Source organism: Sylvia atricapilla, chromosome 1, assembly GCF_009819655.1.
Source record: "Sylvia atricapilla isolate bSylAtr1 chromosome 1, bSylAtr1.pri, whole genome shotgun sequence".
Classification (NCBI taxonomy): Eukaryota; Metazoa; Chordata; class Aves; order Passeriformes; family Sylviidae; genus Sylvia; species Sylvia atricapilla.
The window spans coordinates 93,600,537-93,623,411 of NC_089140.1; the positions used below are offsets into that span (position 1 = coordinate 93,600,537).

At 41.5% G+C, this 22,875-nt stretch overlaps 1 protein-coding gene across 1 annotated transcript in view; it reads left to right on the plus strand.

Moving 5' to 3' along the window:
- ZNF516 (zinc finger protein 516) overlaps positions 1-22,875 on the plus strand; it is a 99,511-nt gene that overhangs the window by 41,520 nt on the left and 35,116 nt on the right. Inside the window, exon 2 of the mRNA XM_066328138.1 lies at positions 758-2,779. Within this exon, the coding sequence (XP_066184235.1) occupies positions 883-2,779 (1,897 nt within the window). The 5' untranslated portion in view covers positions 758-882. The remainder of the gene's footprint in view (positions 1-757; positions 2,780-22,875) is intronic.

The following is a 22,875-nucleotide window of genomic DNA, read 5'->3' on the forward strand; positions in this document are numbered from 1 at the left end:
GTGGTGGTGTCATTTCCTGTGTGTCATGTTGACATAAATCACTCACTTTTGAGATAATTTGATAGCCACATTATCACTTCAGTTTGTTAGTTTGAGACTGAAATTTATACTTGGAGGGTTTTTTTAGTTCACTGTCCATCAGGAAATAACTTTTAGTTTTCATGAGTGCTTTGTCAGGCTCTGCATTCTTGTTTGCTCTGTAATCAAAGTAGTGAGCGTCCTCAGTCTTTGCGCCTTTCTGTGCCTGCCACTTCAAGCACAGCTGAGATTTCTGAGACACAAAGTAATGTAGTTGCCAGCAGGAATATGATACTTGCTAAAGTCTCTAGGAAAGCCTTTTATCTTTGGCAAGTAAGTATTTTACATTAAATTACACATGGTGGTAAAGCCACAGATTTAAAGTGTAATAACCCTCACAAGAAATGTTTTCCTCATTTAAGGTGTATTTTTAGCCACTTCAGCCTGGTTTTAAAACAAAAAATATTTTTAAAGTTTGCACTTCGTTCAAGACACTGATGTCAGTGTATGGAAATGAGTGTTTGCTCTTTTACGGATTTTACTTATTTAGTAATTCTGCTTGTCATTGAAGTGTAGAATATCAACAAAAAGAGAAACTACTGCCTTTTGGTGCAGTAGATTGTCATATGGTGTGCTTATGAGTGCAGAGTGAGTGATGGAAGCCGTTGAATTCAAAACGTGAATAGGTTTGAATATATTTAAGAATCCGTACATTTGTATGATTTTGTTCTTGTTTCAGGTGATCTATGCCATCCGCTTACAGAGCACACGGAAATAAATCGGTGCTGTGGATTCTGCGGAGCAGCTGAAAGGAGTAACGTTACCCAGAGAATGAGGCAGTAAAACACCTCTCTGTAGAACCGTATGATTGAGAACGCGGTCCAGCCCTCCTCTGCTGCCGGACATGCTTTTGTCCTGCTGCCCTGCTTACCCACTGTTGCAGTAATACAGATGGATCGTAGCAGAGAGGCAGAAATGGAGTTACGGAGATCCTCCAGCCCTGGCAAGCTAAGCAAGAACGACATGGATGCTGACAAGACCATGTGCCACAGCTGTTGCATCTGCGGTAAAAGTTTCCCTTTTCAGAGCTCCCTGTCGCAGCACATGAGGAAGCACACAGGTGAGAAGCCCTACAAATGCCCTTACTGCGATCACAGAGCTTCTCAAAAGGGCAACCTGAAGATTCACATCCGCAGTCACAGGACAGGCACTTTAAGTCAGGGGCACGAGGCAGAGATGGGAGAGGCACAGCTGGGGGAGATGGGTGTTTCAGAGGGCCTTGGCGGGTGCACCAGCCCCACTAAAAGTACGTCTGCCTGCAACAAGATCTTGAACGGTACCGCTCAGGTCGATAGCAGCAAGATCTTGTTGAGAAGCAGCAAGAAGGAGGTCACAGAGATGGCATCAGCTGAGGAGGATGACAAGCTGACCTCTTACCAGTGCACCTTCTGCAAAAACAAATTTGAAAGGAAGAAGGACCTGGAGCAGCACCTGCACCAGGTCCACAAACCGTTCAAGTGCAGGTTGTGCAGTTACATGACCCTGAGGGAGGAGACGCTGTTAAACCACATAGAGAAAGACCATATAACAGCTCAGGTCCCCAATGGGGAGGCCTACACCGAGAACTGTAAGAGCGAGCTCAGTGCGGGAGAGTTCCCATGCGAAGTCTGTGGTCAGACCTTTAGTCAAACCTGGTTCCTGAAAGCTCACATGAAAAAGCACAGGGGGTCATTTGATCACGGGTGCCATATTTGTGGCAGGAGATTCAAAGAGCCCTGGTTTCTCAAAAACCACATGAAGTCGCACGGCCCCAGGTCTGGGAGCAAAAACAAACCAAAAAATGATTTGGAGCTGATTGCCACTATCAATGACGTGATACAAGAGGAGACAATTGTGACAGGCCTATCTCTGTATGAAGTTTGTATGAAGTGTGGAAATCTGTTTACAAATATGGAAAGCCTGAAAGTGCATAATGCTGTTCACTACCGTGTGCAGCCAGGCAGCACCGGGGATAAAGCTGAGGGCTTGACTGATGGGAGCCTGAGCTCCTCGGTAACCAAGCAGTTTTTCTTGCAGTGTCTCAATCTACGGCCATCTGTAGGGCTGGATAGAGTTACGAGAGGACAGCCTGGGAAAAGAGTAGCTGAGCTGGATCCAGTCAGTAGCTACCAAGCTTGGCAGCTGGCCACCAAAGGAAAAGTAGTAGAGCCTTCAGAATATGTGAAGTATGTGGGATGGGATGAGGCCCTGGCAGATGCAGACGTGACTTATGACAAGGATAAAAGGGAGTATATCCTTGTCAACCAGGAGAAGCGCAAGCGAGACCAGGACTCACCCAGCAACCCCAAGAAGAAGAGCTGCACCAGTGGGCGCCTGGAGAAGACTGGCAGTGTCCCAGCGGGGGAGAGCTGCCTGCCTGCCCCAGGGGATCTGGACTATCGCCCTGCCTCGCGGCAGAGCCGCCGGGCCACCCAGAACAAGTCCACCGAGTGCTTTGAGTGCGGGAAGATCTTCCGCACCTACCACCAAATGGTGCTGCACTCGCGGGTGCACCGCAAGGAGCGGAGGAGCTGCAGCGAGGGCGGGACCACCGCCCAGCCCGACCGCTACGGCTCCAGCAGTGAGGAAGGGGACTCGGGGTCTGTCAGCGGGCCCAGCACCCCCGGCTCTGCATCCGCCCCGGAGGACTCGGCCACCTCTGGCTTGGGAGAGGAGGGAGCTGAGGAAAGCTCGGAGGAGGGAGCAGCCAACCCCTTGCTAGGTAAGATCACTCCCAGCTTTGCCGTATTAATTATTGCTGGTCCTTGTGTCTCCTGGTTTGGGACGCAGCGATGCCCAAAGGAAGAAATCTGTGAGAGGCAGAAAAGGCGCCATGCCCGCTCCTTGTCTCAGTGTGGCAACTTGTTTCTGGGGCAGGTAATAGAAGTGAGATGACGTTTTTGTAATGTGCCGGTGAACTTGTATTCTGATGAAGGACACCTGAGAAGTGTTTTAGTTGCCTATAGCAACACTGCAGAGTAGGGTAGGATGGTGTTTTCCCTGGATACCTTGGGGGCTGTTTCTCCACAATTCATGGGTGTCCTGTGCAGTGTTAGGCCTGCAGGGTGCAGGTGTAGCCTGCACAGTGTAGCCCCAAAGCACATACACTTGTTAAGCGCCAGCGTGAGAGGAGTCTCTCTCCTCTTCTCCGCTTCACTTCCCAAATTGTGTTTATAACTCCAAAGGCTATAATTAATCTCTCTGGATTAAAGCGGTCCTTTGAGCCCAATGCTACTAAATGGAACAAATTATTCTCCAAATAGCAGCAAAGTAAATATTTAAAAGAACACCATTAAGCACTTTCGTATCTCTTTTTTTAATCCTTTATTTTTGTTGTTCACCATGCTTTGTTTATAATACCCTTTTAGAAATGTGAGATTAACCATTCTTTCCTTACTAACCCTTCTGCTGGTTTTTGTTTGTTTTCTGTTTGGGGAACAAAAACCGTTTCCTCTCATTTTCATTCTTTTTGTTGTGAAGAACATAGTTATCTATAGCGTTAAACTCATTTTCAAGACCATCGTGGATGAAGTAATCTGCACCATTGTGGAAGAGAGTGGGTTTATTCAATTACCTTGCTCTGTCAGGATGTTATGTAATGTTGCCTTTTCTCCTGGCTTCAGACCCCACAGCAGCAAATCAACATTTTCCAGAATTGTCAATTGTTACATGTTTTCCATAAAATTTTGAAGCAATGTAGGATGTATTCAAACTAATCAAAGAACACCAATTTTTTAGTGCTGTGTCACCTTTCCATAAAAAACAATCCAAAAAGTCCAGTGAAAGCTAGATTCTTACAGAGTCTTAAATATTTGCAGTATTATTACTTGGACGTTTAAAAGACTCAGAATTTGGCTTTTCCATCTGCTGTTGGATTCTTGAAGATTTAAACTTCTTTATGGGTAGGTGCCTGCTTTGTATGCAAGCCCATCAGCTGCCACCTGGAACACTTGGGTAGAGCTGACACAAGGTGTGGTGATAAAATTGCAGCTTTGGAGTTAAATGGGGTTGCCATGTTTCAGCAATGTAGTGCACAGCCCTGGTATCAGAACTGCTGTGGTGGAAAACCATCTCTTTGGAGATAGGCTGAAAACTCCACAACACTTCTTCGTATGATGTTTGGATTGGAAAACTGTTCTTAGATGCTCTCCACATTTTATTTCTAACAAGAGGAGTTGTCTCATCTCTGTGCCTGTTTGGCTTCTTGCCTCAACTCATTCCTTGAACCCTTGTTGCAGGAGTGTAAAGGGGAGGGTCAGTCACACAGCACTTTGCTCTCATAGGAAATAAAGTTACTGGCTTAACTGATGCCAGCAACTGGAAACTCACTTCTTTGGCTACCAAATTGATCCTTGTTTGCTTTAACTGTAAAGAAGCAGAAAACGGATGGGCCTGAATAAAGGCACATTTTGGAAAAGGAATATGTTTGCAATCCTGGGCTGGGAAGGTGGCTGCTGCATTTTATATTTTCTAACATCACAGCTGAAGAGCTAAGCAGGTATTTAATTGGCTAATGAGAAACGTTTCAGTGCAAGAGAAATGTTGCCTATTAATACAGGTTATTTAACTCAAATCACTGTGTCAATGAAGAGAACATTTTTTACAAGTGATAGGGTTTTTTTTAATTTGAAAGAAAGTTTAAGGTTTTTTTGCTTAATTGTTTTGTTACATTTAAAATGAGTTTTCATAGGTAAATGTTCAGGACTTTCACCAGTTGCCTCTTTTTTGGTATGCAGGTTTATTGGCATTGCCCTGATATTGTATTCTAAGAAACTGGGGTCCTCCTGTCCAACAAGCAGTAGGATTACTTTTACTCTTTTGCAGATTTCTGCTTTAACTCAAGAGGGTTTTTTTCCTCTCCCCTATGAACAGTAGTTTAAGGTGTATGAAATATAGGCCAGATTCTGCCCTCACGTGTGCCTGCAAAAATGAGGTGTTCTGGTATGGCCTTGAAGCACGTTTTGTCCTAGAACTGCTGTAGTTTGCTATCCTTTGCTGAAGTTTTTTTTAGTTGCTCTTCCAGGTGAAGATTTTCCATCAAGAATAGAGCTCCAGCCCCATGGACAGGCTTCCTCCCCAGTGGAGGCAGACAAACAGGGCTCTCAGTTCCTGTTCCTGAAACTATTTCTACAGCTTTATTTTTACTCAGTCTGTAATCAGGAAAATCTCGTGCTACTCATAAGGTTATACAATGTCTGTTGGTTTTGGTTTTTTTACTTTCCTATCTTTACTCTTTCTTTCCCCCTTTGACGCATTACTGTGTTACCCTGTGTCAGAAAAGGGCCTTGAGACTGCCAAGTATTGAATGTTGTGGCCTTGACTCAGCTGAAAGTACTTCTTTGTGCATTTAATTCTTAATAATCTGGGGAGTGCTGTTGACACAGAGTGTCTTGCAGCAGGGAAGCTGGCAGGGCAGCTCTGTGGTCACCCAGGGCCAGCAGGTGTCAGGGCTGAGGGTGGCAGCATCAGGGGAGTGTTGACAAGGCTCACTGGGAGAAGAGCAAGAATTGGGGTTGAGAGCCTCCAGGGCAGGCACTCCTTTGTTCTTAACATGTCTGTAATTTGCCCCTGCTGCCTTTGTTGAGCAGCATCATGGTTTCTCAGGCACCGGGGTGTAGTGTTGCAAACCCGGTTTATCAGCTGTTGGGGTTAAACTGGCTGACTACAAAGTGTACTTCATCCGGTTGGAGGGAGGTAAAACCGAGTTTTCTAGAGTTACACATAGTGTCCTGTGTGATGCCTGTTGTGCAGGGATCATGTATGACGTGTTTGTGCTTTGTGTGACAGCCATGTGGGAAGAGGTGGCTCAGAGCGCATTTGCTTTGTTGACACCAGACTTTGAATATTTTTGAGGTATTCCCGCCCCAGATGATTCTTCATTCTTATTTATCATTCAAGCCACTTGCAAAACTGTACCTGAATGTTCACCAAATTGCATCCAAAGCTGTGTGAGCCATCTGCAGGTTGTTGCTCACCTCTTCCCCAAATTGAGGTTTTTGGTTAGGGTTTTTTCGTGATTTTTGTTTTTTTTCCCTGAAAAGAACCCCAGAGGTACGACGGCGAGAGTAGAGGGGGATTATATATGTGTTGATAAAAGTAAAAGGAAAACACCGTTTTTATCATCTTTCAGCTTCTCGCCTAAAATGTATTTTTAGATAATCAAAGTAATTTGGTGGTTAGTATTTTTAACGCATGACCCCCTTCATTGCCATGGTGGTTTTAGCGGTGAAGGTGTTTGAGTTTTTTACATTAGGCTCTATGTCAGTCCTGAAATGAAGAAGGAAGAATGACTTTTGAGGCTGTGACTGCTGTTGGCAGGTGGGAAGATGAGGAAAAGAAGTGAAAAGAATTTAAATACCTCTTGGTTCTTGGCAAGCATGTAGTAAAAGCACAGGCCTGAGATAGCCCAGACAGTGAGGAAGTACCATGAAGGTGATACTTCTTCTTGCATGTAAGTGTCAGTCTGGGGTGGAAGTAAATGTTAAAATTAATCCAGGAGGGGAAAAAGGAAATGAAAGGAAAGGAAAGGAAAGTGTTATATAAGAATAAAGGAGAGGAATGCTGCTTGTAGCATGGCCGTGTCAGGGAAAGGAAATGATGTATCACCTTGGAATGCTGCTTCCAGTGAAAACCATCTTGTCTCTTCTGTTTCCTTTATCTGCTCTCAGCTCTCCCTTCTATCAGACTCCTCTGATTTTTTGAAATGCTTCGAGGAGAGACTGATTGGCTTGTATTGCACACATGCTGTTTCTGCTACACTGGCCAGTGCAGGAAGGGGCTGAGTGCGAGTGAGGGCTGTAGTGCTGGGCGCTGTACCAATACTGCTTTCAGCCCAAGAAGCTCCTGACTGAGGTGGACACAAGGCTGTGCAGAGTACAGGAAAAACAACCACAGTGAATACAAAACAGTGGTGTGTGGCTCTACTGGGTTTGGCTCAGGAATCACTGGTGGCATGGCGGGACCTGCTTAGAACATGAGCACCATGAAGGAGTGGGATGGGATGGGAGTAAGTGCAGGGTGGGGAGAAAGGAGAATGGGGGAAGGCAGAGAGAAGCAGGACCTCGGTGAAGGGAGCTGAGTCACATGATGAGGTTTCAGGGGGGATGGGGGCTGAAGAGAGATGTGCAGTGGCAGTGGAGTTCAAACCCTCCAAGGCGGTGCCAGCATGCTGGGTGGCCTGCACTGGAGCTGTAAAGGCTCATGATATGCTGTGCTCAGGTGGGTAACTCCAAGATGATTTCCATGTGAAAACCAGAAGGTGTTCTGGTTTTCCTTTTCCTTCTGGTTTTCTTTTGTGTTTGTTACGTTACAAGAACTCTTAGAAGAGCACAGCCAGAGTCTGATTTAGTTTCTTTTTTAGTAAACCGAAGAAGAGACAGCTGCCTATAAATTACTTACAGGTTATGCAGTCTTGGGGATGTAACATGTGCCGTTTATCCCAGGCCTGTTATATGAAAATTCTATAGATAAACTGGAATGGTTGTACAGAAACATAACATTAGCAAGTTTTGTGGAAGAAGAATAGGGGAGATTTATGAAGCATAAATGCGGATTTATTTTGCTCAGATACAAATTATAACAAGTCCAAGAACTGAACTTTATTGAAAAGTGCATCTTTTCAGAAGTCTTTTGATGTAAAATAATTCAAAACTAAAAATTGTTTAGAGTTGCTTTAATATTTTAGTAAAGCAGCAAGGCTTTAATTTTTGGGAGGAGAGCAGCAGTAAGAATAAAACAGCTAAGCAAATGAAATTGGAAAAATAAAACTGTATAGTAATTGCGGAGAACAGAGATAGTTCTAGTAGATGTTTTCTGTTGCTAGCATGAGTGTATGGAACAGCTGACAGTATCCAGTACCAGGACTTCATTGTTCTTACATGAAAAAGTGTTTCTCTGTGTGCAAGGGGAGGTCTCTCCACTATGTAAAAATCAAACATTTTTACTACATATCTTGATTAATTACACTTCAGATGCTTCTCATGCCAGTCTCTCACTTACTGTAAATCCCATAGTACCATGCTGCTAAAGGCAGTGCTCTTAGGCATTTTACACCAAATGATACCTTGTTCTATATGTACAGTCTTAAGTATGTTTAAGTTATTTAGCATATTTAGTTTGCTGAAGGAGCAAATAACAGGAGTTTCAGTGCTGGACGATTGGTAACTATTGCCCCAGGCTTCCAAGAAATAAGGCAGTTTCAAGAAGGAACCGTGTCTCAGAACTGTGAAGATAAGGGTGTTACGCTCTCATTACACATTCACCAGTTTTTTGGGCATTGCTGAGATGTGGTTGTTGGAATATAAAAGCCTTTCAGCTTTACAACTCAAACTAGTTGTTTGGATTCTTAACTCCAGTGACATCAATGAAACTCTGTGACTTGGAATTACAAATAAATTGATGATTCAGACAGGGGAAGTTGGGCAGAGGCAAGGTCCCTGTTCTAGCAGTAAGACATCCATTAGATGTTGGTTGGGGCTTAGCAGAGTTGAGCTGTTCCTTAAAGCAGATTTGGACTAGATCTTTTGCCTAGTTTGTTACCTAGTTTGAGCACATCTGATAGTACCATTTAGAAATTTCTCTTTCATATCTGCCGTGCTGTAATGCACATAGTCCAACCCTGATGCATGCTAGCAATGCTGTGTGCAGTGTGGTACTTTGTCATGATCTGAGGTTTCTCTGCAAAACACTGCAGGTTGAACCATCATTTTTGACCAACACAGGCCTGTGTGTTTCTCCACAGCAGCCCTTTGTTACCTTTTTCCTCCCCTTTGGACTCTTGTACTCTCCTCAGGGCTGCAGGTGATATCTCCTGTGTGAATATATTCCTGTGGTGTTACCCTCAGCAATAGTTTTTGTTTCTATTTCTCTTTAAGTGTAGGTTGATCGTAATGGGAAGAACTGCTGAGGAAACAGAACAAAATACAAAATAGAAATTATGCTGATTGCCCCAAGAAAATGGATAGCAAGAAGGATTCTGGCAGCCAGGATAAATGCAGTGTGTACTGAGAGGACAGGAAGAGAGAAAAGCCATAGGGCATCTAAAAAGTGGTTAAAACCTCCCGTGGCAGGTGCACCTCACACACATGAAGTTGCTTGCCCCTCCTGTATTTTAGGTTGATGGTGGGAGCTGCGTTTCAGGAAACCCATACAGAACTTGTCTGATTGGAACAGGGCAGCAATGCTTTGGCATAAAGCAGTCTGTACCATTTAATGCTATACATTAACCTGACATCATACTGACTAAGGAACATGCAACACATATCCTGTAGGAATTTTAGCTAAATTCCGCTGTGTTCCTCATCACCATGCTTTACCAAGGCCTGTTTTACTCAGTCCCATGTGGTGTGGGTGGCCAGCAAGAGGTGTTAAACAGCAATTCAAGTTCTTCTTGAAGTGGGACGTGGTGATGAGGAACAGATAACACAGTCAGCTCAAGTCAGAACTAAGGATTGCTGGCTGAGCTTGGGATACATGAGTAGATTAATGGCTTCTCATGACAGAGGTCACCTTTATTGTTGCTCAGAGACAGTTTTCTTACACAGCGTTTTGAGGGGACTAGACCAACTGTAGCACTACTTTTATTCCTTGTAAACATTTCAGTGACGGTGTTAAGTGCAGAGGAACTCTGTGCATGTCAAAAATACTTCTGCTGTGTTTAGCTTTAATTGCTAGTGTCCCTTTTTTGCGGATTACCATATGCAATAACAAGTGAAACAGTGAGATAGAAGTATTATTTAGGGAGTTTATTGTAGCTATACTTCTGTGATATGAGCGACCAAAACACAGATTATCTTGGAAGAAAAATTGTACAAGATGCTAAGAGAGAGATAGGTTTACCCAGCCTTTATTCTATCTCTTAGGAAGCAAGGAAGTGAGTGTGGTTTCTTAAAGGTAGGTGAAAATAGGATAAGCTTTGCCCTGAAGCTTATAGAAAGTGCCCAAGATTATTTCTTCTTACTACTACTTTCACAGTTTTTGGAAATATTGTCCTAAAAGCTGCTTCAAAGGGTTGCTTGTGTCTGTGTTTAGTCCTTCCTGAGCTGTCAGTCACCATTCCACATTCACTATACACTAGTATACAAAAAAATATATTTCCAGGCGTCTGGAGAGCTAAGGGAAAGAATAGCCCTTCACGTTTAAGTCAGTGGCACAGGGACTCCAGTGTTGATACTAGGCTTTTAGCTTTTCTTCAGTAAATATGATAAATGTCTGCATATAGGGATATGCACTTGAAAATCCAGCTGCATAGAAACTCAGTTTTAACAAACCCCTCCCTTCTTGACACCTGCCTTGGCCTTGCTGCCTTGTAAAAGTCAGTTTAACATCTCTGGTAATTCTTTGTACTGGATGTTTATATTACATCAAACCATAGCGTGTGAAATACTGCTTTGTGACATTTATAGTCAAAAGATCACATTGTGTAGTGCTTTTATTTTCAAGCAGTTTCTGATCAGTGAGAGGGGACTGCCTCCCCCCAGCTAGTAAAACAAGATTTAGGCAATGAAAATTGTGATGGTAGTGTTTTAATCTGATTCCCAAATACTTCGGTAGCTCCATGACTGTGCTTAGTGGGATTCTACTGATCTATAAATGACTGCTAACGAGGGGCTTGTATAAATGTCTTTAATGTTAAATCTTTTTGCTGTTCTTAACATTATGGTTCACAGTTTGCCCTCGAATGAGAGTCAGCTTTTCTTTTTTAATGCATTAAGTTTGGCAGCAGGCACTCTCAGTGGATGGGGTGAGCTGAGTTCTGCAGGAGCTGAAATGTGGGGGAGTCCCAGGGCTGCACAGGGTATAAAAGTAATGTGGAGTTGGGCCTAGCGTTGGTAGATAATTTGTTTTCTGCAGGTGTGTTTTACAAATACAAGTTTTACTAGGTCTCACTTGACTTCACTTTATTACTTTTTAACCCAGTAGTCTCATTCAGTCACTGGATTATTTTACTGTGAAAAGGCCTGACTGTGGTACCAGTAAAAGTCAAGAGCAGCTTTGCTGCAGTTGAGGGAACCCTCTATGATGGGAGCATTGATAGCTTTTCTTACTCTCAGTTTTGTTTTTTTTTTTTTTGATTGCCTATAAGATTTATAGTCAGCTAGCCTGTATTTTTTAGGGACGTGAAAACCATATGGTGAATTTTGTTGAAACTGTGGAGGAAAACTTTTGAGTTTTGCATTATAATTTTCAGTGCCTTAGGCCTTGAATGAGACTTTTGGATCCTTGTTCTTGGTGTGTGATTGCTGCTGTCCAATATTTTGTAACTGACAGATAGGCATTATTTTAAATGCCCAGAATGGATTTGTAAATGTGTAGGGAACTTACTTTCATGCTGAATTTGTTTTTCTTGTTTATAGACAGCATGGGCTTGGACTGGAAAATTGCAGAATACTTTGGCCCTGATACAGCAATAGTTATAACTGCTAGCTTTATTTTAAGCATAAAAGCAGACAGATTGGAATCATTGTTAACTGCTTTGTTAAACCACTTGGCACCTAATGGCCTGAGATTAGAGAAGAATAGGGAAATCTTTCTTTTCTGTAATCAATGCCAGTGTAAATTGCATATCCTGAAATGTACCGTAGCATGCAAACTTTACAGTGGATAAGACTGGGGGAGGAGCGAGTCTCAGAATTGTCTTTTGTGGATACTCTGTTGATGGATTCGGTTACGCATTGGCAATGCTGAGGGCAAAAATCCAACCCTTCATCCTTTTAAATTGCAGAATCTCTATTGAGAAAGTGTCCATGTGAAAGACAAAAGTACTTGCTCAATTGATGATTTTTGTAACTCCTGTACGGGTGTTTACTTAACATGGATTTAGAGCATGAGATACTAGTCTTTGTACAGGACCTGTGGGGGAGGATTTGCCCTCCTGCTTTCAGAACTTTGTTTTCCAGATTGGTAATCTCAGACCTCAGTTATTACTTCATTATCTCTGTTACTTCAAATAACAGAAAAACAAATAGCCATTAAAATATTGTTTCTGTCATATCATAGGTATAAAGCTATACGGTTTAGTTTTGTTTGGGAGCCAGAACTTAGGACTTGCTCCAAGTCAGATTTTTTTTTTTTTTTTTAAGGTTGCAAAATCACAGGTTTTACTTATTTATTTAAAGACTAAATTTAGGGTTAGTTTGTAATATAAGGCACTCCCAAACCTTGTGTTTCTTTGAGATAACAAATTCATCAGAGAGTTGAAGGCATCAGCTACACCTAACAGCACTTCAGAGGTGTGTGTTATCTTAGGATAGCATATGTCTTGTGATGTCTTACTGCTTAAATAGCATTTGAGGTAAGCTGTTGTCAGCAAAACCTAAATATTTGGCGGAGGGAAAAAAAGCATAACCACAAGGGAAATATATGGGTTCTTTGGGAAATGTGAACCTCAGGTCTAAAGAGCTTCCCTCTTTTTTTTTTTTTTTTTTTTTTTCTCTCCTTTCTTCCCCCTCAGCTCTCTCCTGTGAAACGTTTTCTAGGTGTTTTGACAGTAGAGGTCTTTCATCAGTGTCATGAGGGTGAAAGACTGAATGCAATGACTCAGGATGATAATGGGATATAAAAAATTTCATCTCTTCCTATGCCTGCTGTACCCCAAGGTAGTGGAGCAGATGCTGTGCTTTCTTGTTGCCTTTTGCATGTTTTAGTAGGTGTGTAGCAATATTGAACCAAGGGTATGATCAGTTTTCTGTGATTGAGCCTTTATTCAGTAGGTAGTAAAGCCTTTTTTTACTAGATAATGAAGCAAACAGATCTGTCTCTTCCCTTAAAAGAGAATTCAGGAAGTACAGCTTAAACTGCACATGGAACATATTAATCGTAAACCCCTTATAATACTTTGCAGAAGTTTCTTGTCCTTGCACATATCTGTATTCACATGCAAAGCAATTTCCCAGAAACGTCCTAACCTTAAGTACTGCTGAAGCCTGGAGAAGCCTTAAAAAATAGCCAAACACAGAATGACAAGTAAAGTTGTAACAGGAAAAAATTAATCTTTACTTGGATTGTTCTGAGACAACAAAATGGGTGCACATAAGTGAGGATCACTTCCTTGCTACTGTAATGCTGAATATATTTGACAAAAAGCCTCGATGCTGTTATTTGTGTGGAAGTAGGGAGTGTTGTGCTTTTTGAAGTTTAATGCACACAGACATGACACATTAGTTATAATTCAAACATAATAATATAATTTTGCAAGTTATTAGGATTTTTTATCTTGGGTGTTATCAGCATGCATATGTCTAATACTAAGGCTCATAATGGAAATGAAGTGCTATTAATTCATAATGAAGTTTTTATGTGATGAATAAGGTTTTATGCTATACTGACCTTTCTTGGTCAATTATATTAGAACAAGATTAAGATTGTGTTTAAAAAAATGTGTCTTAGAATATATTCAGTAAGTTGAAATACTGACTTCACTCAACCAAGGCATCATGGAAAGTACTCATTGTAAAGTATTTACTCAAAATCCAGTTTTGCAACTTTCTTTGAGGCTTTTATAAGCCAAAAGGAAAGAAACCTGATACCTAGGGAGGAAAGGAAGGTTGGAAAGGCCCAAAACCATAACATAATTAAAAAGTCCGTCAAGTAGAAAAAGGTTTGGGAAAGACAGAAGTTCAAAAAGTGTGTGAGTTTATGTAACCTGTATAGATAAATAGATCTAAATGGTATAGGGATAATGTGTTACTTCTAGAGGTGCCCTCCAAATGATGTAACCAACTTCGTCTGGAAGCTCATTAATAGTTCCAAGCAGATCTGTGCTGCTGACAGCTCTCCAGAGATCCCTGTTGTATTGGGGATTGGGAGCCATGGTAAAGCACAATCCAGAAATGAAGTTTTCTACAGTAACTGCCCTATCTGTGAATTTGTTTTCTGACACGCACATGTTTCGTTGGATGCATGGTGTCAAGATTAACTCACAGCATATACACTGTAGGGTAACCAGTCTGTATTTCTTCTGTTGAGGGTCCCAGTTGGGAGTGGGCCAGAGTGCCATTTCACGATGTATCCCAGTGCTGCTGTGGGCAAACCAGGCACTCAGGCTGGTGCTGCTGGGAGCTGGGTGATGGATGGGACGTGGCTGGGGGTATTTTCCTTTGATGCAACCGTCATGTGTTTGTCAGCTGAAGGAAGTGATAGAAGAGTTTGTCTTGAAGGGTCTGGATTTCAGGCTCTCGTCAGCTGCAAACCATAGGTGGTTTATGTAGCAGTGGGGAGCCTTAGGAACAGCCTCGGAAAAAAGCTGATTCAGTGGCACAAGGAAGTAAGCTGGAGGTAAAAGCGTGTTGTGTTTGTGTAAATGATGTCATAGTGTTGGCTTACTAATGGGAGAAGTCCATGAGGGTAGCCAAGGCCTGGAACAGCACGTGCCAGGGAGGTTGGCACACTGTGGGAACTCATCCTTTGTGGGGCACTGCTGGCATTTGGGAAGAGAGTGTTTAAAGGAAGGAAATGAGTGACCACGGAGAAAGAATGGAGCACCAAAGAAGAGGTGTTGTAGCTCAGTGTCATCCTGCTCATGTTACGGGGTGGGAGTGAACTGGGGAAGGAGGTCACACAGTACCTCTGCTACAACCCTACATGAGCAGTGCCAGAATCTTAAGCTGTGCACAGCAGCAGAACAGGTGAAAGAGGAGCAGGTAAAAGCTGCTTTCAGGTCCTGAGAACAGTGGAAATGGAAAAGGGAAGGAGAAGTGATAGGGAAACATACTAATGAGGGATTCAGTTTTGATATGTTGCACGTCTTAGTGTTTCACCTGGCAAACCACAAGGATAATGATGTGCCTTTGTACCTTTTCATTTGAGTTCTTGAGTGGCAGGAGATAATTGTTTTATTTGGAGAAATACTTAGAAAGAAAACATTTGTACCTCTATATCTGTTCCACTTTCCTGGTGTGTGAGGAAAAGGATTAAATATATTCTTATCAAAAGTGTTACTGAATGAAAGATTCAAGATAATAAAGTGCTGGGCTATGAAAACATGATTACTTAAAACTGGTGTGTCTGGACCTCTTAGCTTAAATGTAGCATGTCATTTCAAAGGCACTAAAGCCAGATGGATAACTTGCCCCAGATGTTTAGATTCAGTGGAGCAATCACACATGGTGTTTTGAACAAAGTTGCCTATACTCTAATAATGCTGTTTTGTGAATAATACTGTAATTTCAGACACCTTTCTTTGTCTGTATTTTTCACACAAATAAATTGACACCCATGGCAAGCATAGTGTTTGTCAAACTAGCTTCAGAATCTTAATGTGTTGCTTTCTTGTTACAGTGACTTGCTCTGTTTCTTTAATGAAATTAACAGCTTGTTGAGAGCTAAGGTTGCGTGTGGGATTCATAATCAGTTTTGTTTATACAGAGTATTTTAATTTCTGCCTTTGCTTCATTTTGGGGGGCATTTATACGTTAACAGAACTTCCATTAACTCCTGCTGTTTATTCTTTACCCTTAAGCTACAGCCCTTTGTTGTAGCATCACAGTGTTGACCCTGGAACCAATTACTGTGCGTAACATCCAGAGGATGAGGAGGCTTATTCTGCAGCTATTGTTTTCCAGTAGTCCTGGTGTACACAATTCTCGTAGTGCAGTAGGATAACTCTGTTTAGGAACTCTGTGATGCTACCTGGCCAAAACCAATAGTAAAAGCAATAAAAAAATAGGCTCCTTTGCCGATGTCTTGTTTTACAGTCGCAAGAGCACAGCTGGGAAAGCTGCTGCGTCCTTCCTGCGTTTGGAGAGTCGGGATGTTCTCCATTAGTTTTGATGTCTGTCGCTTCTCTGGAAGTGAGCGCATGTGTAAATGTGATACAGATGTTGTATGAAAGCTTAATTGTGCCTCTCTTTACTTTAAGCTTTGGCGCTGTTTTGACGCCCACCCTCCCAGCCCAAAAGGCTTTTCCTGAGAAGAGGAGGGAGACCATTTTCCCATTCGTCTCTTACTCAAGAGTTAATTATATTCTGCACTGTGACTACACCTCAGCTAAAGCCGAATGGAAAAACAAGACTCCTGACAAAACGGAGGAAGTTTTTAGGCGAGTTTAGATTTTCTGTTCTTTCTTAGGACTTAGAAGTCCTTACTGATTGCAGCCAAAGGAAGAAATCCCACCCTGAGGTTACGTTTCATCCATATGCTTTGTTTCTGAGAGAGCTTAAATCCTTACTTTTGGTTGCAGGTCGTTGACAGCCAGCTTGGTTAAGTTGTCACAGGTGCAACTGTAAGCAGCCAGCAGGAACTGAAGAAACAGGGGTAATCCCACTTAGGAAATCCCCTAGTAGCTTGGTGCTCCTTTGAAGCAGAACACCAGAAATACAGTTAGTGGCAGTTAGGGGAAAAAAAGGAAGAAAAGAAATCCTCACTCATGAATCAAAATTAAAGCGATATACACTTCTCTAATTTCTGGGGTTACTGTGTTATCACTGCTCTTCTTACGGTGTTCTTCTGTCTCGACTCTTGAAACCAAAGAAGAAATTGCTTTGATCATTGTCTTTAACTAGTACTGTACTCTGGTTCTCGGATGCCAGATATGCAGTCAGACTGGATGAACCCGTTTAATTTTATTCTGCTGTATTTATTTTTGCTGTATTTATTTCTGTCTATGCCTTTGTGCCTGTTTTCATACTTTCACAATCACCAGTGTGATATCTTCCCTCTTTACTTGCACCCCCTCGGTACAGAAAAATGAAATAAGCCATTCTTTCAAGATGTCCGAGACCCAACTTTAAATTTTCAGATACGCAATAACAAGAATAGTCTTGTCATTTTGGTGAATAGCTGTACTTTGGTGGTGTTTTTTTTTTTTTTTTTTTGTTTTGTTTTGTTTTGTTTTGTTTTGTTTTGTTTTGTTTTTTTTTTTTTTTTTTTTTTTTTTTTTTTTTTTTTTTTTTTGGTTACCTGAATCAGGAGGTAATGAGATTGTCAAAATCTGGTTCTAAACTAACATGGCTTGTAACCTGTATTTGTGGCAAAAAATTAATTGAGCAGATCTGGGACAGTTTTGGTTGTTTGTTGTTTCTAGGGTTTGTTTCCCAGAAGAGTTTCTTGTCTCTTTCTAGAAAAATGGTCAGCTTTTCTAGGGAGGCAGAAGAATGTGAAATGCATTATTTCTTATGTCATTTAAAATAAAAAACCCCAGCAACCTCATTTTGTCCATCAACTTCTGTTGGTCAAAAATACTTTTTTCTCTTTTCTTTGTAACTTTTAAGATTTCTTAAAATGGTTTCCATTTTCACAGAATTATATATATATGATTTTTTTCTATTAGGAAGAGGCAGAGTCACAGTGTTGCAGAATCATTTTCAGGTGGAAAGCTTGCCAAGTCCCCAAGGGAAAAGTAAAAGAAAACTTTAAACAGGGATCAAAACAGAATTAAGGAGTAGATAATGGTATATCTGAGAACTGTGAAAGTGTTAATGACCAAAATCTTCCAGAAGGATTTCCCACTGCGTGTTAGCATTTTCAAGCATACAGCTGTGTCTAATTACCTAAAACTGATGTACAGTGCCATTAATGCTGCATCTGAAGAGCCAGGTAAGAGGGCAGCTGTCCACCTATGTGAGCAAATACCCCAGTATCTGTGCAGTCTGGGCATACAAATGCATGAGGAACATAATTAGATGTTCACAGACCTTTGCAGGCCCAGCTTCTGAGCCAGTGCCATTCCCTGCCCTCAGACTGGACACAGATGCATGGAAGTTAAGTGAAAAGAGAGGAGAGGGAAAGCCAGTCAGTCAGGAGCTTAGTGTCTAAAGTTCAGGGAGAGCATTTCTAGATTCTGTTTCAAGCCATAAATAAAAATAATCCAGCAAATAGTTACTGCAAAAATAGAAGCAATCTGACTTTTTAAAATTTCTGAACAGCTGATATCATGACCCTGTATTCTTTGTTATTTATGGAAATCTGTTACTTGCCAGACTGTGAAAATGGCTGCCTGCTTGTATATATATTATTTTTGAATTGCTTATAAGCCAGCAGCCACATTTTCACTAGAAGCTGAATAAAAATATGAAAGATGGAAAAAACAACATATCTTTATTAATACCTAGATATGAAACTATTTCAATACTTTAAACATTCAAATCATTTGTGTGAAACAAAAAGGCTGGAAAAGCTTTCCCAAATAAATGACTGTCATCAAAGCTTCTTTCCATATAAGGCTCATAATTCAGCTCCAGGCCTTAGCTAAAAAGAACAGAAATACATGATCATCACATAATTAATAAATTACTCCCTTCTGATGGTGTAGTAATTTTACTAGGCTTTCTTTAAAGTGCAGTTAGTTATTTTCCTACATTATTAACTCTGAGCTTAATATCTTGTATTTTGCTCAGCTGTTGTAAGGCAAAGCTAATCTTAATAACTGATTTACTAAGTGCTGCTGTTTGTATTTGCCTGTCCATGTCAAGTATCGCATGGGCATTTTAACTAGCTGAGGAATTATGTGGAAGCAACAGAGTGAAGTGAGTGATAAATTACTTGTTTGCTATCAAATCCGTTTCCCTCTGTCTTGTTTTCCCCTCACCCTGCCACCATACCAACCGCTCAGCCAATTCAGCTGTAAATTTCTTAGTGGAAGCTATTAAGTCTCTTCAACTGCCCTGTCTCCAAACCAGTGTTTCAAACCAGATTCCAGACTTGCCTGGAAGTCTGTATTCATAAGCCTTGGGAGTGGAATAGCTGGGAGTCTGACCCATGAAAAGCAGCCACTGACAATGCATATGCAAGGTGTCTACAGCCTGACCACTACACACAAGCTGTTGGTGCATGAAAAGTAAAGTGAAGATGGGAGTGGAATTGGGTTTTGCTGTTTACAGGAAGCAAGAGAGAAGAGGCACTACTGGTGTGTTCAGGCAGGATGTTAATTAGCTCCTGGTCAAAATGTGGCTCTGCTGAGTTGGTGGAAAAGATAAGTGGCAGGTTGTAAGACGAAAGGACGAAACCAGTATTACTGATCTTGGAATCTGCAAGTCTCCAAGAGTATGCAGCATCCGAAACTCAGTCAAAATAAACAAAAATTTATCTCTGGGTAAGAAAAGGTGGAGGTTTGCCTTCTTCAGGCTGGTTTCCTAACAGGCTGAGATAGGGAGAGGATGGCTTTTGGCAGGGAAAGTTTGAGTTTGTCAGAAACACTGTTGCATTTTTTTGCTTCTGTCAGACAGGAGCCTAAGAACTGTGCTGTCTACAGAATATGTACTACTACTTTGCCAAAGCCCAAACAGGTTTTTTGACAATCCTTATGCTTCCAGTGTACCCTGACCTGCCTTATATGCAAAGAGAGTGCCTTAAGGCTGGTGTCTAGACAGTGCCTTGTGTTTCAGCAAAGGGAATTAAAAGTAGGCTCTGATATCCCTAAAGTTGCAGAGAAAACTGTATTTGGCTACCTGCCTCTTGTATTTATTGGGAAGAAAGTTACATTTTTTGTTGATTCCTGGGATGTGCAAAGATAGGGAAGGCATTTCAGGTGTTGCTTGTCAGAATGTAACTATATCATGGCTGTTTCAAATGCCACTGCTGTTGAAAAGATTAAAAGTGGGGCTGCTGTTTGTAGACAATCCTATTCCATGTCTCAGGCGTCATTGTTGTAAAGGATTATTCTGCCCTTACAAACCATGCAAAGGCAGCTCAGTGAGCTTGACCTTAAATCTAAAATGAAATTATGATCTGTTCTGCACCCTGCAGTATGGACTGAGAGAGTCAGGATGGTAATTTTTCAGTTCAGTCATGGTGAATTATAAGTAAACAAAAAGGCACTAGTTAGTAGGACTGTTTGTAGTTAGTAGATGCTTATTTTGGTGTATTAACCTTGCTCCAAATTTTAAAGGTGTGCTGCCATCTGCTACCATTAGAATTAATACCATCGTGGAATAAGTTACTTGGGTAATGTCTGTGTCAGGGTTAATACAGTGTGGGTCATATTACAAATCTTAGTTCCTCAAACACCCAGTGTATTCATAAATACATCTATTCCTGGTTTATTATTTACTCATTTTAAAAGTACCATCAAAACTTTGGTCTATCACACACAGTTTTTTTATTCTTTGATTTTAGTTCAAAGTCACTTTATCAGGATGAGACATAGTAGATGCTCAGTGTAAAATATCTAAGGGACTGTGAGGCAAATGCACTTCCCAGCCTTCAACTCAAACACTCTTAAAGCTTCTCAAGCTTTTAAGAGATTTAAGACTGAAGTTCAGATTTGCCTTATGGATTTTATTCTTGACAATAAATAGTACAGAATAGGTATCCATGAAATGCTGTTTTGCTGATTCACAAACACTAGTGCCTTAGGTCTCAGAAAAATTTAGCTTTTGTTTTCAGATCATCTGCATTCTCTTATAACTGCTTGCATCATTGAAAACAGTTCCCTGTAAGTGCCTCTCTATCCTTCATCTGCAGTGCTCTGCTGTTAGTGAACAGCAGATTTAGAGTTTTGACTAATAGGCTGGGACTCAGATGGATGACCTCTATCAATTATTCATGATAGATCTGAGTAGCCAGTGTATAACACTGACAACATTCATACCTTTCTACTGTAATACGAACTGTAAACGATGCAGTGATTGATAGACTACAGATGACCCTTGGTCATTTTTATTAATTCCTGTTCCTGAGGTCTCCAACCTGTTTTTCATTGCTTAAGCTATGGAGCTACTGTGTTTTTAAAAACTCCAGCTGTCCAGAGCTAGGAGAAGCTCTGAATTTACTGGGTTTTATCTATTTAGGTTTTTCTTAGTTCTCTTCCTTTTGAGGTTACGAGTTGTATCATGAAGGATTTCAGTAGGATCACAGCAGGCTTCTTGTACATATTTAGAATAGTATTAGATGAATGAAATAAAACATGGTTGGGGGATTCTGTACTGTGCCTGATGGTGAGTAGAAGTGAGTAGAGTTACGGGAAGGGGTGTTTTCAACAAAAGCAGAGAAAGAAGTGTTGCTTCCCCTTTGCTCGTGGACTGCTTCTGTTTACCTTGTAAGTTAATGCAAAAAGAAGGTTGAAACAGTATAAGGGTTTGAGGTGTTTTGCTTCTTAACTGCTTCATGAGGGAGTCCCATTGAATAATCCTACATTACACATACAGTGTTGTGGAGAGCCTCAGATGCAAATTTAGTATTCAGAATAAGCTGAAGTTTTAAGAGCATTTATATCAGCTTATTCAGGGTCTTACTGGAGAAGTGTTTTCTGAAGTCCAGAATGAGAAAGGGCTCTTGAATTTTTAATTTCTTTTGCTTATGGAATACGCTGCATATAAGCACAGTAATTTGTGGTTTTTTGCAAATTTGTTTGAGAAGAACTGTAGGTAAAGATCTGTAAAAATCTTAGATCTGCATTTAAATGTGTTGCTTACCAGGGGTTCATAGAAAGGGCCTGTTTAGAAGGTAAGAAAATAAATGAGTCAGACTTGGGAGAAATCAACATTGGCTCCGGTGCTGGAAGACAGAAGGGGGTGGAGGGGATTCCTAGTTTGTGAGAATATCAAGAAAAGTAACCTAGAACTGGAACATAAGCAAGAAATACCTGTTTCGCAGGAGACTTAGATGCACTCTGCTGGTTCTGCCAGCAGATTTGTCTGTGTTAGGTGTGTTAGGCTTTGGGCAGCATTACCCTCTGAGCCCTCTAGGTCTGGTGAAAGGGGACCCCAGGTGCAGATGCAACAATGCCAATCAAGTGACACTTCCAGCTGGCTTTTGCATAGAGGAGGGGCTTGGAGGAAGGGCTACACAACACAAACAAAAGCCTTGCCATGGTATTTCTGTCCATGCTGACAGTCCTGTGTGTGACTGGTTTTGGCTGCTGGCACGGATGTGACCTTGCTACTCTTGGCATGAAGATCCATGCATTGACACCCCCTAAAATCTATGAGGCAGGGCTTCTTAGTGAGGGATGACAGGGATGGTGGTGACTTGCTCTTTAGTGGCAGCTACACCATGATTCCCTTGCAGCTGAGGGTGCTGTTGTACTTGAAGTTTGAGCAAGCAGGGAGCAAGAAGTGTTCAGAAACCTTGCCACCTGTACTCCCAAGTTTGCTTCAGTCACAGGCAGTAAACCAGGAAATCTCTTCCCTTCAGCTTTGTTCCAGGGAGAAGAACTGTGGTGGGCTGTTGCTTTATGCATTACAGGCATTCAGGAGACTGTACCTGGTGTGTTAGGTTACCAAGCAGACCTGCTGGCACATCTGAATCCTGATCTGTCTGGCTGGCCTCCCCCAGCAGCCCTAGAGTGTCAGGCACCTTTCCCCAGGGAACACCAATCCCTGTGCTCTGCTTCCTTGTATTTGCTGTGGGTCTTCAGTGTAAGCTGAAAGCAAGACTGTTCTCCACTCATCAGTCCACCTTAACAGAGCATTACTAGCCAACATATTTTGTTGATCAGTGTGATTCCAACTCTGCAGCAATATGTAGACTAACCAGATGGAGGCTTGTACCTCTTGTGATTGTAAAATTAACCAGAATCATTGATAGTTACGAGAGTGATGACGGAGACCCAGGCGCTGTCAGAACAATGTGCTTTGAGGCATGCTTAAATCTGTTAGGACAATATTTCATGTTGCTGCGTGCTCAGTACACAATTCTACAGCACAGTGAGGAGCGTACGCCTCACAGCTCTGAGGGTGGGTAAAGGATGAAGATTATTCACTACTGAATTTGACTCAGCAAAGAAGGTGCCGGTTCCACTCCATTCAGAGGCATAGCCAAGAAATTTTAGTCAAAATCTGTGTGACTGGATTTTTGGGTTTTGTTTATTTTTTTTAATAGGCCTAACTAGGATTTTCTGTCTGAATAAAACAAAGTTTTTTAATTGGGACCTAGTGTGAGAAC